The following is a 12,332-nucleotide window of genomic DNA, read 5'->3' as shown; positions in this document are numbered from 1 at the left end:
CCAGATTCAAAACACCACAACAAAAAATGGTTAGAATTGTGGTAAACTTGGTAATGCTGATTTGGGGTTGACTCAGTTGCTCCTAAGTTGTGGGTGGCAGAGGGAATGGCATTGAGGTAGAGGAGGAACAGTCACTATCAAAACAACTGTTAGCTAAAAGAGGACCAAATCCAGGGCAGAAGTAAATATTTCAGACAAGACCTCCCTAGTTTTATGAAGACAAAGGGAGAGAAGAGGAAAACATTCAGGCTTGTTAGATTGTTGCTAAGGTTTTACAACAAAAGTACTGATCTACATGACATTGGATTGCTAGCCTGATCTTTCTTGAAAGGGCTAAGATATGCCTGTTCTCATTGCCTAAAGCAACCTTGGCAAATTTAAGAGCCACAGATGGGGAATTCTGGGAGTTGAAGTCCACAAATCTTAAAATTGCCAAGATTGGACACCTCTGGCATAAAGAATTAAATAGTCAAGGTGTATGGAGATATTGGTATGGATGTCCACATCACATTTTCCATCCTCTGGGATATTACATCTGCACCCATCTCCCATGAAGGAAAACAACCTTATCATTCCCCTTAAAAGCATCACACACATACTCTCTTTATATATGCAGAGATTGACGTATTCACACATAACCATCATGCATTTCTTTTCTGCACACATCACTGGACACACCGCCAATCTGAGTGCAATCATTTATTGCTAAATCTACAGTCAATGGAAGCTCCAGAAAATTTTTCATGTTTGAAGAGAGTAGCAGAGGGATTTAAGCAAGATTGCAGATGCTGTTCAACTTATCCCAGGCTAGCATGGAGAAGCAGATAGTCTGTGTTGGAAGCGGTTTCACCTGATGAAAAGAGATAACAGCAAAATAAGCCAGGGACTATGGATCTATTTACATTATTTACATATCTATCATCATCTTCTTTCAATGAGCCCATAATCCCTTGGCAACTGAATGGAGCTAGCAGAGTGTTTTAATGGCCAGATGCCCTTCCTGTCACCAATGCAGAGGTTTGTTCAGCAGATATATTCTCAGTATGCCCAGAGAGAGAAATATCTGCCTCTACCTAGAATTGAACTCACAACCTCCTGATTGTGAGGCAAATGCTCCACCTCTAGGCCACCACAGCACTCCAATTATTTACATATCTATCCTACTAGCAAATAAAAGAGAAGGTCTGGCACTTACTTATTCATCCAAGCAATCACTTGCTGGTGTGGGAACTCCGATAATTGACTTATCCACTTGAAACAGCCAGCGACCTTGTTCATCAACATTGCTAGTCTTCTGAATATTGAGAATTGCATCCGTTCGGGAACCAGGGATGTTGTAGTAATTTTCTTTGTCCCCACTGTCAAAGCCAGCCTGGTGAAGAGGTAGAGAAGGGGAAAGAATGACCTCTTTTCTAATTAACGCCCCAACAAACTTTCTCATTGGATTGCCAACCGGCGTATCAACCATATAATGCAGCTTCTCAAAAGGGCGGATCTATTTTGAGATGGGTTAATGAGAACAATGAATTGTCAACCCTGAAGTTGGGTGAACGGTGACCATTTTTCTGTGGTAGCTGTTCTCTAGGGAGTTTTCTTCTCACAGCTTCAGGGCCAGGGTGGGTGGGTGAGGAGATGTAGAGAGAGTTGGGATGTTGCAGCCAAAATAAAATTATTTCCACCCCGGGAATCAAGGATGTTGGTGCAGGTATTTGAAAGGTGGAGACTGAGATCACCTAGCAACCGGACTGAGTGCTGATTCGACCATGTGACTGATGACTCTGGGAGGGAAGTGACAAAGTTTGACTTTTAATGGGGGGGGGGTAAAACTGGCGGGAACCTACAGCCCGTATTCAACCAAGAAATTGCCAATTTTATATGTTCCAATAAAATGTTCTTTGAAGAATATGCCTGCCTCAGAGTTCTTATTAAATGGGATGTATTACTTGGATGAGAATAAGAAGGAAGGACTCCCTGGAGAAGAGCCGTAATGCTGGGAAGGATTGAGGGCAATAGAAGAAGAAAGGGATGACAGAGAAGGAGGTGGCTGGATGGAGTCACAGAAGCAGTTGGCGTGAGCTGAAATGGATTCCAGAAGAGGGTAGAGGATAGGAAGGCCTGGAGGAATGTTTTCCATGGAGTCGCAATGGGTCGGACACAACTTCGCAACTAACAGCAACAAATTACTTGGAACCTTGACATCTATCATCGAAGGGAATTGTTCCATTCTACCCTGCTTTGGTTAGGCTTCTTCTGAGAGACTGTGTCCAATTCTGGACACTGTGCAGGTAGTCCTTGACATACAACAGTTTAGTGACCGAAGTTGTAACACTATTGAAACAAGAAACTTATAACCATTTTTGGCACTTCTGACCCTTGTAGCATACCCACGATCATGTGATTTACATTTGGATGCTTGACAATGGGTTCATGTTTATGACGGTTGCAGCATCCCGGGATCATGGGATCACTTTTGTGACGGTCTGATAAGCAATAATCGATGGGGAAACCAGATCCACTTAGCAACCATGTGTTACTAATTTAACCACTGCAGTGATTCACTTAACAAATGGGGCAAGAAAAGTGGTAAAATGGGACAAAACTCACTTAATACATTTCTCACTTAGCAACATAAATTCTGGGCTCCATCATGGTCGTAAGTCAAGGACTACTTGTAATCTAATAAGAACCTGTAATAAACTGAAGCAAGTTCAGAGAAGAGCTACCAAGATGATGAAGGAGACCAACCCCGTGTTTCTGGTTGCACCTTCAAGCTATCCCAAAGCTACCTGAGCGGGAGTTCCTCCAAGTCCTGTATAGATATCTCCATCATTTCCAGTTCCAGTGGTCCACTGTATATCAGCATAGTTCAGCATGATGAAGGATATTTCTCCATCTGTGGCCAAGACAGCTTGAAAAGTGTTGACCTGCAACAAAAAGGGAAAAAAATTGTATTTTAAGGCCTGGCTATCCCTGCTTAGCAAAGTTGTTTCTAAATCAGAGCTCTCCAACCTTGGCAACTTTAAGACTTGTGAACTTCAATTCCCAGAATTCAACTCCCAGGCTTAAAGACTTGTGGACGTCACCCAGCAAAGCTGACTGAGGAATTCTAGGAGCTGAAGTCCACAAGTTTTAAAGTTGCCAAGGTTGGAGACCCCTGTTCTAAAAGAAAGTCATCTTGGAGTTGAATTCAAGTCCTAGTGATTTACCTGAACATATATCCCTGCTGTTCTCTTGATCCCATTGCTACGCTATCCAACGTCCAGTCACGTCCATGTACTAAGCAGAGTTACTTACTTCGACAGATAATCCTTGACTTAACCGATGCTGGTTTAATGAGAGTTTGAAGTTATGGTGGCCTCAGAGAAAGTGATTTACAACCTGTCCTTGAGTTTATGACCATCGTACAGCCTCTTTGGTCATGCAATCACAATTTGGACACTTGGCAACCGGCTTGCATTTAAGGTGGTTGTAGCATCTTGTCATCATGTGATTGCAATTTGCCACCTTCCCAGCTGGCTTCCAACAAAGTCAATCTGGGAATCTGGATTCACTTAACAACCATGTAATTCACTTAATGACAGTGATAAAAAGGGTAGTAAATTGGATCTGGTTAAGCGATGAATCCCTTTATAGCTGGATCAACTTACAATAGAAAGTCTGCTTCCAATGGTGGTTGTAAGTCGAGACTTAACTCTGATAGATTTTCCACATCAGCAAAGTTGGCTATACATTTTTTTGCAGGATGATAGAGGTGCTATCTGGTGGCAACATTGAACATTGCAATATTGCACATTGAGGATTATATAGATGCGGTCCACTATCGGTCCTTGGAGATGGACTTGCCTAAGTGTTGGACTTTCATCTCTACCTCCATGGCTCTTGGACTGAGAGGGAAAGACTGACCCAAAGTCATCCAGTGAGTTTCTGTGACAGGTGGGTGAAGCTGTAGTTCAGCACTTTTACCTCTACACTACATTTACTTGCAGTAAATAAGCAGCTGCCACTGGAGGAGGAAGAAAGCTCTAGACTGGCATTACTATGGGAGGCCTACCTTGTCTGAAGCAGATCCATAGTAGCCTACTTTATACCAGGTGGCAATAAACATCCACACGGGTGTGAAAGAAACATCAGCACGGTACCGACTGAGGTCTGCAGCAAACCGACTAAGCAGCACTGAATCTTCGGTCTGTCTCCAGAAGATGCTCCCACTGACTCTATTGTCAACATCAGCCCAAAATGGAGCAACAAAGGGTATCCCTTCTTTCAGAGGGAAAGCAGATGGAGTGTATTCTGAGACATACATTCCAAAAGAGACAACCCCATTGTTATTGACCTGGAGGAATATAAAACAAGGTGGTAAGCCATGTTCACCTGACATTCTCAATATTATTATGAAATTAGGCAATTTTCTAGAATCTTAAAAGACATAAACTAAGTAATCTGGGTTAACAGGATGCTATCTCTCTCCTACACACACACACTATCTATCTATCCACACAACTCTCTCTCTCTCTCCATCCATCATCTATCTATCTATCTATCTATCTATCTATCTATCTATCTATCTATCTATCTATCTATCTATCTATCTATCTATCTATCTATCTAATCTGTCTGTCTATCTCTCTATCTTTATCTCCATCTCCATCTCCATCCATCCATCCATCTATCTACACACACAAACACACACACACACACCCTCCCCAAAGTTAATTGGATCGTTAGCAAACGAGGAGAACAGGTTGCAATAGTCCCCATTGTTCCTCAACAGAAATCATGAAACTAATGTAAGTTAATATCAGAGAAGAGGAACCTGTGGATCTCAAGAAGCTGTAAAATTTTATTTCCCAGCACCCCCACTTTTGGTTGGACCTATTGGGACTTGGAGGTCAACACTGGGAGCCCCATAACTCCTCACACTGATTTTTACTGTTCTCATGATAGGGTTTCTGAATGTATTTAGATGACTGTAGATAGTTCATATCTCACCCATTCATTCTTATTAGTGGGCAAATATTAGTCGTGACTCTTATCTCTCTAGGATGCTGTTTTAGAAATGAAAGCCATGGGGAGTTTGGTCATCCTCAACTACCTCTACAAATGCCACATCTTGCTTCTCCAGAGAGGTATAAAGAAATTATGCATTGAGCCATATTGAGAGTTAGGGGATGGGTGGACAACCTGAGTTGAGTACCCATTTCTTAGTTTCTATAAAGAAATATGAGGTTTATATCTGGCAGGTATTACATACAAAAAGGGAGTTGTAATTTTTGCCATAGAAGGAGAATGGCTTCTTGATGGTGATCTCTGGAGAATTCCCATCATCAGCTACCGGGTTTTCTGAGTCACCTTGGGTTTTTCCATAAGGATAGAGCAATGATGCTAGAATAAATGAGAATATCATAGTTTACAAAAGCAGTTATGTTCAGACCTTGGCATTTCTCCTCCCCCTCCAAACAGCTATCTAGAACATCAATTTCTACAGATGTTGCTCATTCCAAATTCCCTTCCTGCCTCCACTTGGGTTGGATACTGTTCTTCACTATACATTCAGGCCAGAAACATATTACCAAGAGAGATCAGAGCAGCCAAAAGAAGCTACTCTGAAAAGTTAAGGAATCGATTGTCAACAAATAAACTAGCAAACATATGGAAAACTCTTAAAAACATCACTGGCTATAGCAAACCTCCTTCCCAGGCAGAAGGAAATTAGCAACTGACCTGAATGTGTTTTACTGCAGGTTTGAAAGCCACCTATCTCCACAACCCCCATCACAAACACACCAACAACAGACCAAGTCTCCTATAACTGACCCCAACCCATTGGGTTCACAACCTCTGGTGATCACAGAAAAAGAAGTGCAAGATCTATTACACAAACAGAAGCCAGGAAAAGCACCAGGGCCAGGCAAGATAACTCCTTCTTGCTTAAAAGTCTGTGCTGACCAATTGGCCCGAATCTTCACCCGAATCTTCAATAGATCACTCGAGATGTGCTATGTTCCTTCCTGCTTCAAATGCTCTACCATCATCCCAGTGCCAAAGAAGCCCTCCATCAAGGAACTGAATGACTACAGACCAGTTGCTCTAACATCTGTAGTTATGAAAATCTTTGAAAGGCTTGTGCTGTCCTACCTGAAAACCATCATGGATCCGCTGTTAGATCCCATGCAGTTTGCATGCTGAGCAAATAGATCGACAGATGATGCTGTTAATGTGGCTTTACACTACATCCTACAACACCTTGAATCTCCAAATACCTACACAAGGATCCTCTTTGTAGACTTCAGTTCAGCATTCAATACCATCATTCCAGACATTCTTCAAATGAAACTAAACCAGCTAGCGGTACCTGAACACACTTGTAAGTGGATCATAAGCTTCCTAACAGACAGGAAGCAGCAGGTGAAGCTAGGCAGAATCACATCTGATACCTGTACAATTAGCACAGGGGACCCCCCAAGGCTGTGTGCTTTCTCCACTTCTCTTCTCCCTATATACCAATGACTGCATTTCAAACGATCCATCTGTTAAAATACAGAAGTTTGCAGATGATACAACAGCGATTGGTCTCATTCGAGACAACAATGAATCTACATACAGACGGGAGGTTGTACAACTTGCCTCATGGTTAAACCGGAAAAATCTGGAACTGAGTACACTCAAAACCATAAAAATGGTGGTAGACTTTAGGAGAAAATCTCCCATATTACCACCTCTTACATTACTAGACAACACAGTATCAACAGAAGAGACCTTCAAATTTCTCGGTTCTATCATATCATAAGACCTAAAATGGACACCTAACATCAAAAACGTCATCAAATAAGTACAACAAAGAATGTTCTTACTGCGCCATCACAGAAAGCTCAAACTGCCCAAGGAGCTGCTGATCCAGTTCCACAGATGAATGATTGAGTCTGTCATCTGCACCTCTATAACTGTCTGGTTTGGTTCTTCAACCCAACAGGACAGACACAGACTTCAGAGAGTAATTAGGGCTGCAGAAAAAACAATTACTACCAACCTGCCTTCAATTGAGGACCTATATACAAGTCAATAAGAGGGCTGTGAAAATATTTACATATCCTTCACATGCCGGACATAAATTGTTTCAACTCCTATCCTTAAAAGGACGCTATAGAGCATCGCACACCAGAACAACTAGACACAAGGACAGTTTTTTCCCGAATGCCATCACTCTACTAAATAAATAATTCCCTCAACACTGTCCAACTATTTACAAAGTCAGCACTACTATTACTGTTAATCTTCTCATCACTCCTTATCACCCATCCCCTCCCACTTGTGACTGTATGACTGTAACTTTGTCACTTGTATCCTTATGATTTATATTGACTGTTTCCTAGTATAATTTAATTGCTTATTGTACCCTATGACTATTATTAAGTGTTGTACCTGATGATTCTTGTCTCTTGATGAATGTATCTTTTCCTTTATGTACACTGAAAACATTTGCACCAAGACAAATTCCTTGTGTGTCCAATCACACTTGGCCAATAAAGAATTCTATTCTATTCTTCAAAAACCCATCTTTGGTTTGGGAATTTTTCAACTGCTAACCTAACTTTTAGCAGATTGTCCAGCTGATGGCCTACCGGGTAGTATCTAACCACTGATTTCTATTCATGAATGGTAGCACATGGTTGCTCTTGGGAAGAACTCTGGTGATTTGAAAGTTTAATTTGGGGAATGACCAATAGGGGCCAGTAGAAATTTGTTATTAGTATAAGAGCAGTAGGTCTCTAACATTTTGCACTGAATATTCTATGATTTTCATATATTTTTTTTCTTGAATTTTAAAGATTGATTACCAATGTTCAACTGCAATTTCATCTGAGTTCTTCTTACATAGGTACTGATGGCATCCATGGGAGTTTAGAATTTTGCCAGTTGATCCCATCACAATAAAACGGACTATGATCATAAAGAAATTTGTACATGCACTCAAGATAAGTGTGAGAAGAATTCTCTTGAGACCTTGCCATCCAGTACAGGTGGTTTAGGAAGAAACACCTGGAGAACATAATGGGGGCAAGGTTGATCTGGAATGTGGGAGATTATTTTTGGATCATGAAGCTAACTGTGATCCTTGTCCTAGGATCAACCTCCACCATTCTACTTTCATATTGTCTCAGCATAGCATTGTCTTTGGCCCTAGAAAATGACTTAGTCAGGTTGATGGATTCAACTAAAACTTACTCTTTGGATTTGCAGCCAGACAAGGCAATGCTGATCCTAAAAAAAGAAAAAGAAACAAAAATGCAATCAGATCTGGAGTGTTTTTATTCATATACGTAAACCCAGATACATGCAAACATGCCTTATTCAATACATTTCATTAACATGAGAATGAACATAACTGAAAACCACTTTGATTCAAAAGTAGAAGATAGGAACACAGGTACATTTTTCAGAAGTCTAACAATCTGTTGTGCAATGTCAAAGGAGGAAGTCAAGACACAGAAAGTGGGATATTTTCAGATGAGCTTGCACATTTTTGACACGAGACATAATCTTCTTAATCTTTTGGACATAACCTTCTTAAAAAGGATAGGGCTTGTGCTGCTGAGTAGTACTTTCTGTAACGCTCCCATAATCAGAAAGGAGCACCATCAAGTCCACCCATCTTCCATAGCTATGTTCTGATCTCTGCTAAAACCTCCTTTAGTCACCCAAACCTAAAACAGCATCCTTCAGCTTTCCTTCTCCAGGTGCCCTCCAAGACATATTACCATCCCACAAATTAGTAGCCACCAGGGCCAAGCAATGGCTGGCAAATCTCCAAGCTATCTAGAAAATGCCAGAATGGAAGTTTATTCTGTTATGACATTATATGGATTGTTGAAGATGATCATAGTATTTTACAACTTAGGCTGAGTGTTAGCATGTGGTTGTTTTCATTCCATTGCGCTTCATAGTATTAAAACTTTAAAACAATATAAAGTCTTCCATTCACTTATTAAGGTGGTTAGTCCAATTAAAAACATGTTCTTATTTTTATTAACAATATTATACAGTTATCATTTTAGCCCTTCTTCTTGTAGGTTAAAAAAAATCACTTAGGAACTCTCGGGACTGAACTGAGATGCTCTCATTTTAAATATCTAGCTTTGATGACCATATAATACGACGATGAACTGCCCTATACACATTGGTGGGATTCAGCCAGTTCGCACAACTTCGGGAGAACTGGTTGTTAACTTTCTGAGCAATTTGGTGAACTGGTTGTTGGAAGAAATCATTAGGGCAGAGAACCAGCTATTAAATTATTTGAATCCCACCACTGCCTATACAGTAGGCATTGGTAGACAGACTGAAGTTTTAACACATTTAAATGCTTTTTACTTCTAGTAGATAGCATAGTGGACCACTATTATACAAAACTGATCTGAAATCTAACTTCCTTTTTGGGAATTGAAATTAGGCTCAATTTGCCATTTGCAGGGAAAAAAGCAACTCTGACTTTTAAGACCTTCACTTACCCGCTACTAATAGTAGGAACATACAAAAGCTCTCCATCTTATTCCGTTTTTCTTTGATTGAATGTCTGCAAAGTTGTTGCAGTGACTTGTGATGCTTCTGTTTTCTTGTATGGTAAGAAAAAGTCAAAGTGTGTTGTGCATATATACATATCTATCTATCTATATATATATCTCCACACACAAAGACACACATATGCATCTACCGCACCTAAGTTTACAAAGGCAACAAACTTCACAAAGGAAAGGGACCTTAACCAAACAAAAATGGTCTGGAACATGTCAACCCGTTGTTTGCATTTCCCCATCTTTTGTGAGAAGCAGCCAACACTAGAACTGATGGGCAGACTAGCTTCCTGGGTTGAGTCAGAGCAGAAAGAAGAAATGTCCACGGTTATTAAATATTGAAAACAAACTTAGCATTCATCTTGTTCCAAGTATTGTTGGGCCCTGAATGCCACAAGAAAGTGCAGTGAACCCAGTGATCAGTCTCAAAAGGTTAACTAGGGTCAGACCTGACTTAATCCTTGAATGGAAGGCCACCAGAAAGTCCTAGGATTACAGGCTAAAGGGCAGGGGGACATATAGGCTACTTTAGGAAACGTCTCATTCCAATGGGATAGACTTGCCCCACTTCTCCTGGCAAAAGGGGCATGCTGTGGACCCCATTGGCTAAGGAAATTTGGCTGGCAGGGTACCGGTGGAGAGCTTTTTCTGCTGTGGCCCCCATCCTTTGGAACATCATGCCAGTCAAGATGAGAGTCCATAACCTTCTGAAAGGGCCTGAAAACCTGGCTCTGCTGATTGGGTAGTGGCCCTGGTGGGGCTGTCCCACTCTGGAACTGATTGGTGGACTAAGAAGCAGAGGTGGGCTGCTGGGGGATTTGCAGGGGTTCAGGAGAGACCCGAGCTAAGATTCTGGGCAGTTTGGAGAACCTTCAAATCCCACTCTTGGTGGCCCCGCCCACCCCGCCCCTCCAAAGAGCCCCCATGTGGCCCATTTTGGATGCAGGTAAGTGCAGGGCCCATGTAGAGACTCGGGGAGGGTGAAAAATAGGCCTCCCGGAAGTTCAGGAAGGTTAGAAATGGGCCTGTTTCCAGATTCCAGAGAGCCTCCGGAGCCCAGGGAGGCTACTTTCACCCTTCCAGAGGCTCGAAGAAAGCCTCCGGAGCTTGGGGAGGGCAAAAACGCACACACACACACCCCGCCGTGATGCAGGAGGCTGACTAGGCCACGCCCACCATGGCCACGTTCACCCAGCAACCGGGCAGAGAACTCATTGCTAAACGTTTGGAAGCCCACCCCTGCTGAGAAGAATCCCACCTCCATCCCACTTGTGTATTGGTTTCTTATCTACAGTAGTTTTCTGTTAACTTTTCATGTTCAATGTTTTCACATTCTAATTGCTTTATGTTGCTGTTTTATGATGATGTGATCTGCCCAGAGTTGTTCAACAGTGGGACGGGCAGCAGAAAAATTTAATAAATAAATAATTACATAAAACAGAGGAGGGCAAAGGCAACCCACTTCTGCACATTTCCATGAATCTTTTCCCAGTGGGCAATTCTGAAAGTGTGGAGAAAAGACAAGCTGAATTATAGAGAAACAGAGGAGCAGAGATATTGTGTGTGTGTGTGTGTGAGAGAGAGAGAGAGAGAGAGAGACAATAAAAGATCAAACCTACACAAGAATCCATAAATGAAGCAGCGGGATTAGGTAATCATGAGATACCAGATCTTCCAACTACAAAATATAATCCATATGCAATTATTATTGATCTGTAAATGTGGTGATGTAAAGACATTATAGGCTGAGTTCTCAACTTGGTATTTTTATCTGCTTTTTTTTAAACCCTACAGTTAATCCTCTGCATTTGTTTTACAGGAAAAGTAAACTTGCCTTCTTTCTTTATAAATGAAAAGGGAGACTGTTTGGCATTTTGCTGGTTGACAGACATCTATCAGTAATGAAATATTTGCTTTACTGTCTGATTTGATGCCAAATTCCTGTCTTTATCTTCAGGCCAATGGATTATTTCTGTAATCTGAGAGATATGAATTTGAATCCTTTTCCCATGAATATAATAACGATTAGTAATTATTAATGTATAGATAAAATGGGTTCACCAACATTGAGGAACAACCTAGAACTAAGGAGAAATTTTTTGACTTCTTCTTGTTGTGCCATATCTGTCATTGGACGATGGTGATCATGTTGGCGATTATGTTGGTGATTCTATTTGCCACATGAAAAATTCCAAACCAGTCCCTTCTGATTTTGGAACTATAATGTTCTTCTTCTGCCTGGATCTCGTTTGCCTTCAATCTTTCCCTGGAGGATTAAGTGAAGGGTGCCATATGTTTCCAGGTGTTGCATCACCTGTCCGAAACAGTCTAACTTTCGCTTTTTTATGGTTTTGATTATTTCTCTTGGGCTTTTCCAGACAGCTAAACTTCCTGACAGGGGAACAATTAACCATCGGAACAGCTTGTCTCCAGAACTTGTGGGTGCTCTATCACCGGAGGTTTTTAAGAAGAGATTGGACAGCCATTTGTCTGACATGACATAGGGATTCCTGCCTGGGCAGTGAGCTGGATTAGATTAAAAGACCTCCAAGTAAAAGTGGAGTGGGGGGGTGGGGAGAAATGATAATGGGAGTTGCAATCCAAGAACATCCAGAGGACTTCTCTATTGCCTCTGCACCTTAAAGTTCAAGGTTACAGAGCTTCTTCATTGCAAAACTAGAGACTTCATCATTGGCCGGCTGGTTGTGCTCCTATAGCGGGGAAAAAAGGGTGGGGAGATAGAAGGGGCCATTTTTGGAAAGT

At 41.4% G+C, this 12,332-nt stretch overlaps 1 protein-coding gene across 1 annotated transcript; it reads right to left on the bottom strand.

Moving 5' to 3' along the window:
- Positions 1-684: 684 nt before the first annotated feature.
- LOC113448171 (sushi, nidogen and EGF-like domain-containing protein 1) lies at positions 685-9,620 on the bottom strand. Its single transcript, XM_026718761.2, has 7 exons — positions 9,507-9,620; positions 8,224-8,259; positions 5,252-5,382; positions 4,052-4,333; positions 2,787-2,924; positions 1,196-1,372; positions 685-850 (listed from the first exon to the last, which is right to left on the bottom strand). The coding sequence occupies exons 1-6, from the start codon at positions 9,541-9,543 to the stop codon at positions 1,196-1,198; spliced, it is 801 nt and encodes a 266-aa protein (XP_026574546.1). The 5' UTR covers positions 9,544-9,620; the 3' UTR covers positions 685-850.
- Between the last annotated feature and the right edge of the window lie 2,712 nt (positions 9,621-12,332).

This window comes from Pseudonaja textilis, chromosome 10 (assembly GCF_049901715.1).
Source record: "Pseudonaja textilis isolate UNSWEBS1 chromosome 10, rPseTex1.2, whole genome shotgun sequence".
In the NCBI taxonomy this organism is placed as follows: Eukaryota; Metazoa; Chordata; class Lepidosauria; order Squamata; family Elapidae; genus Pseudonaja; species Pseudonaja textilis.
This window is presented reverse-complemented; position numbering and strand designations above follow the sequence as displayed.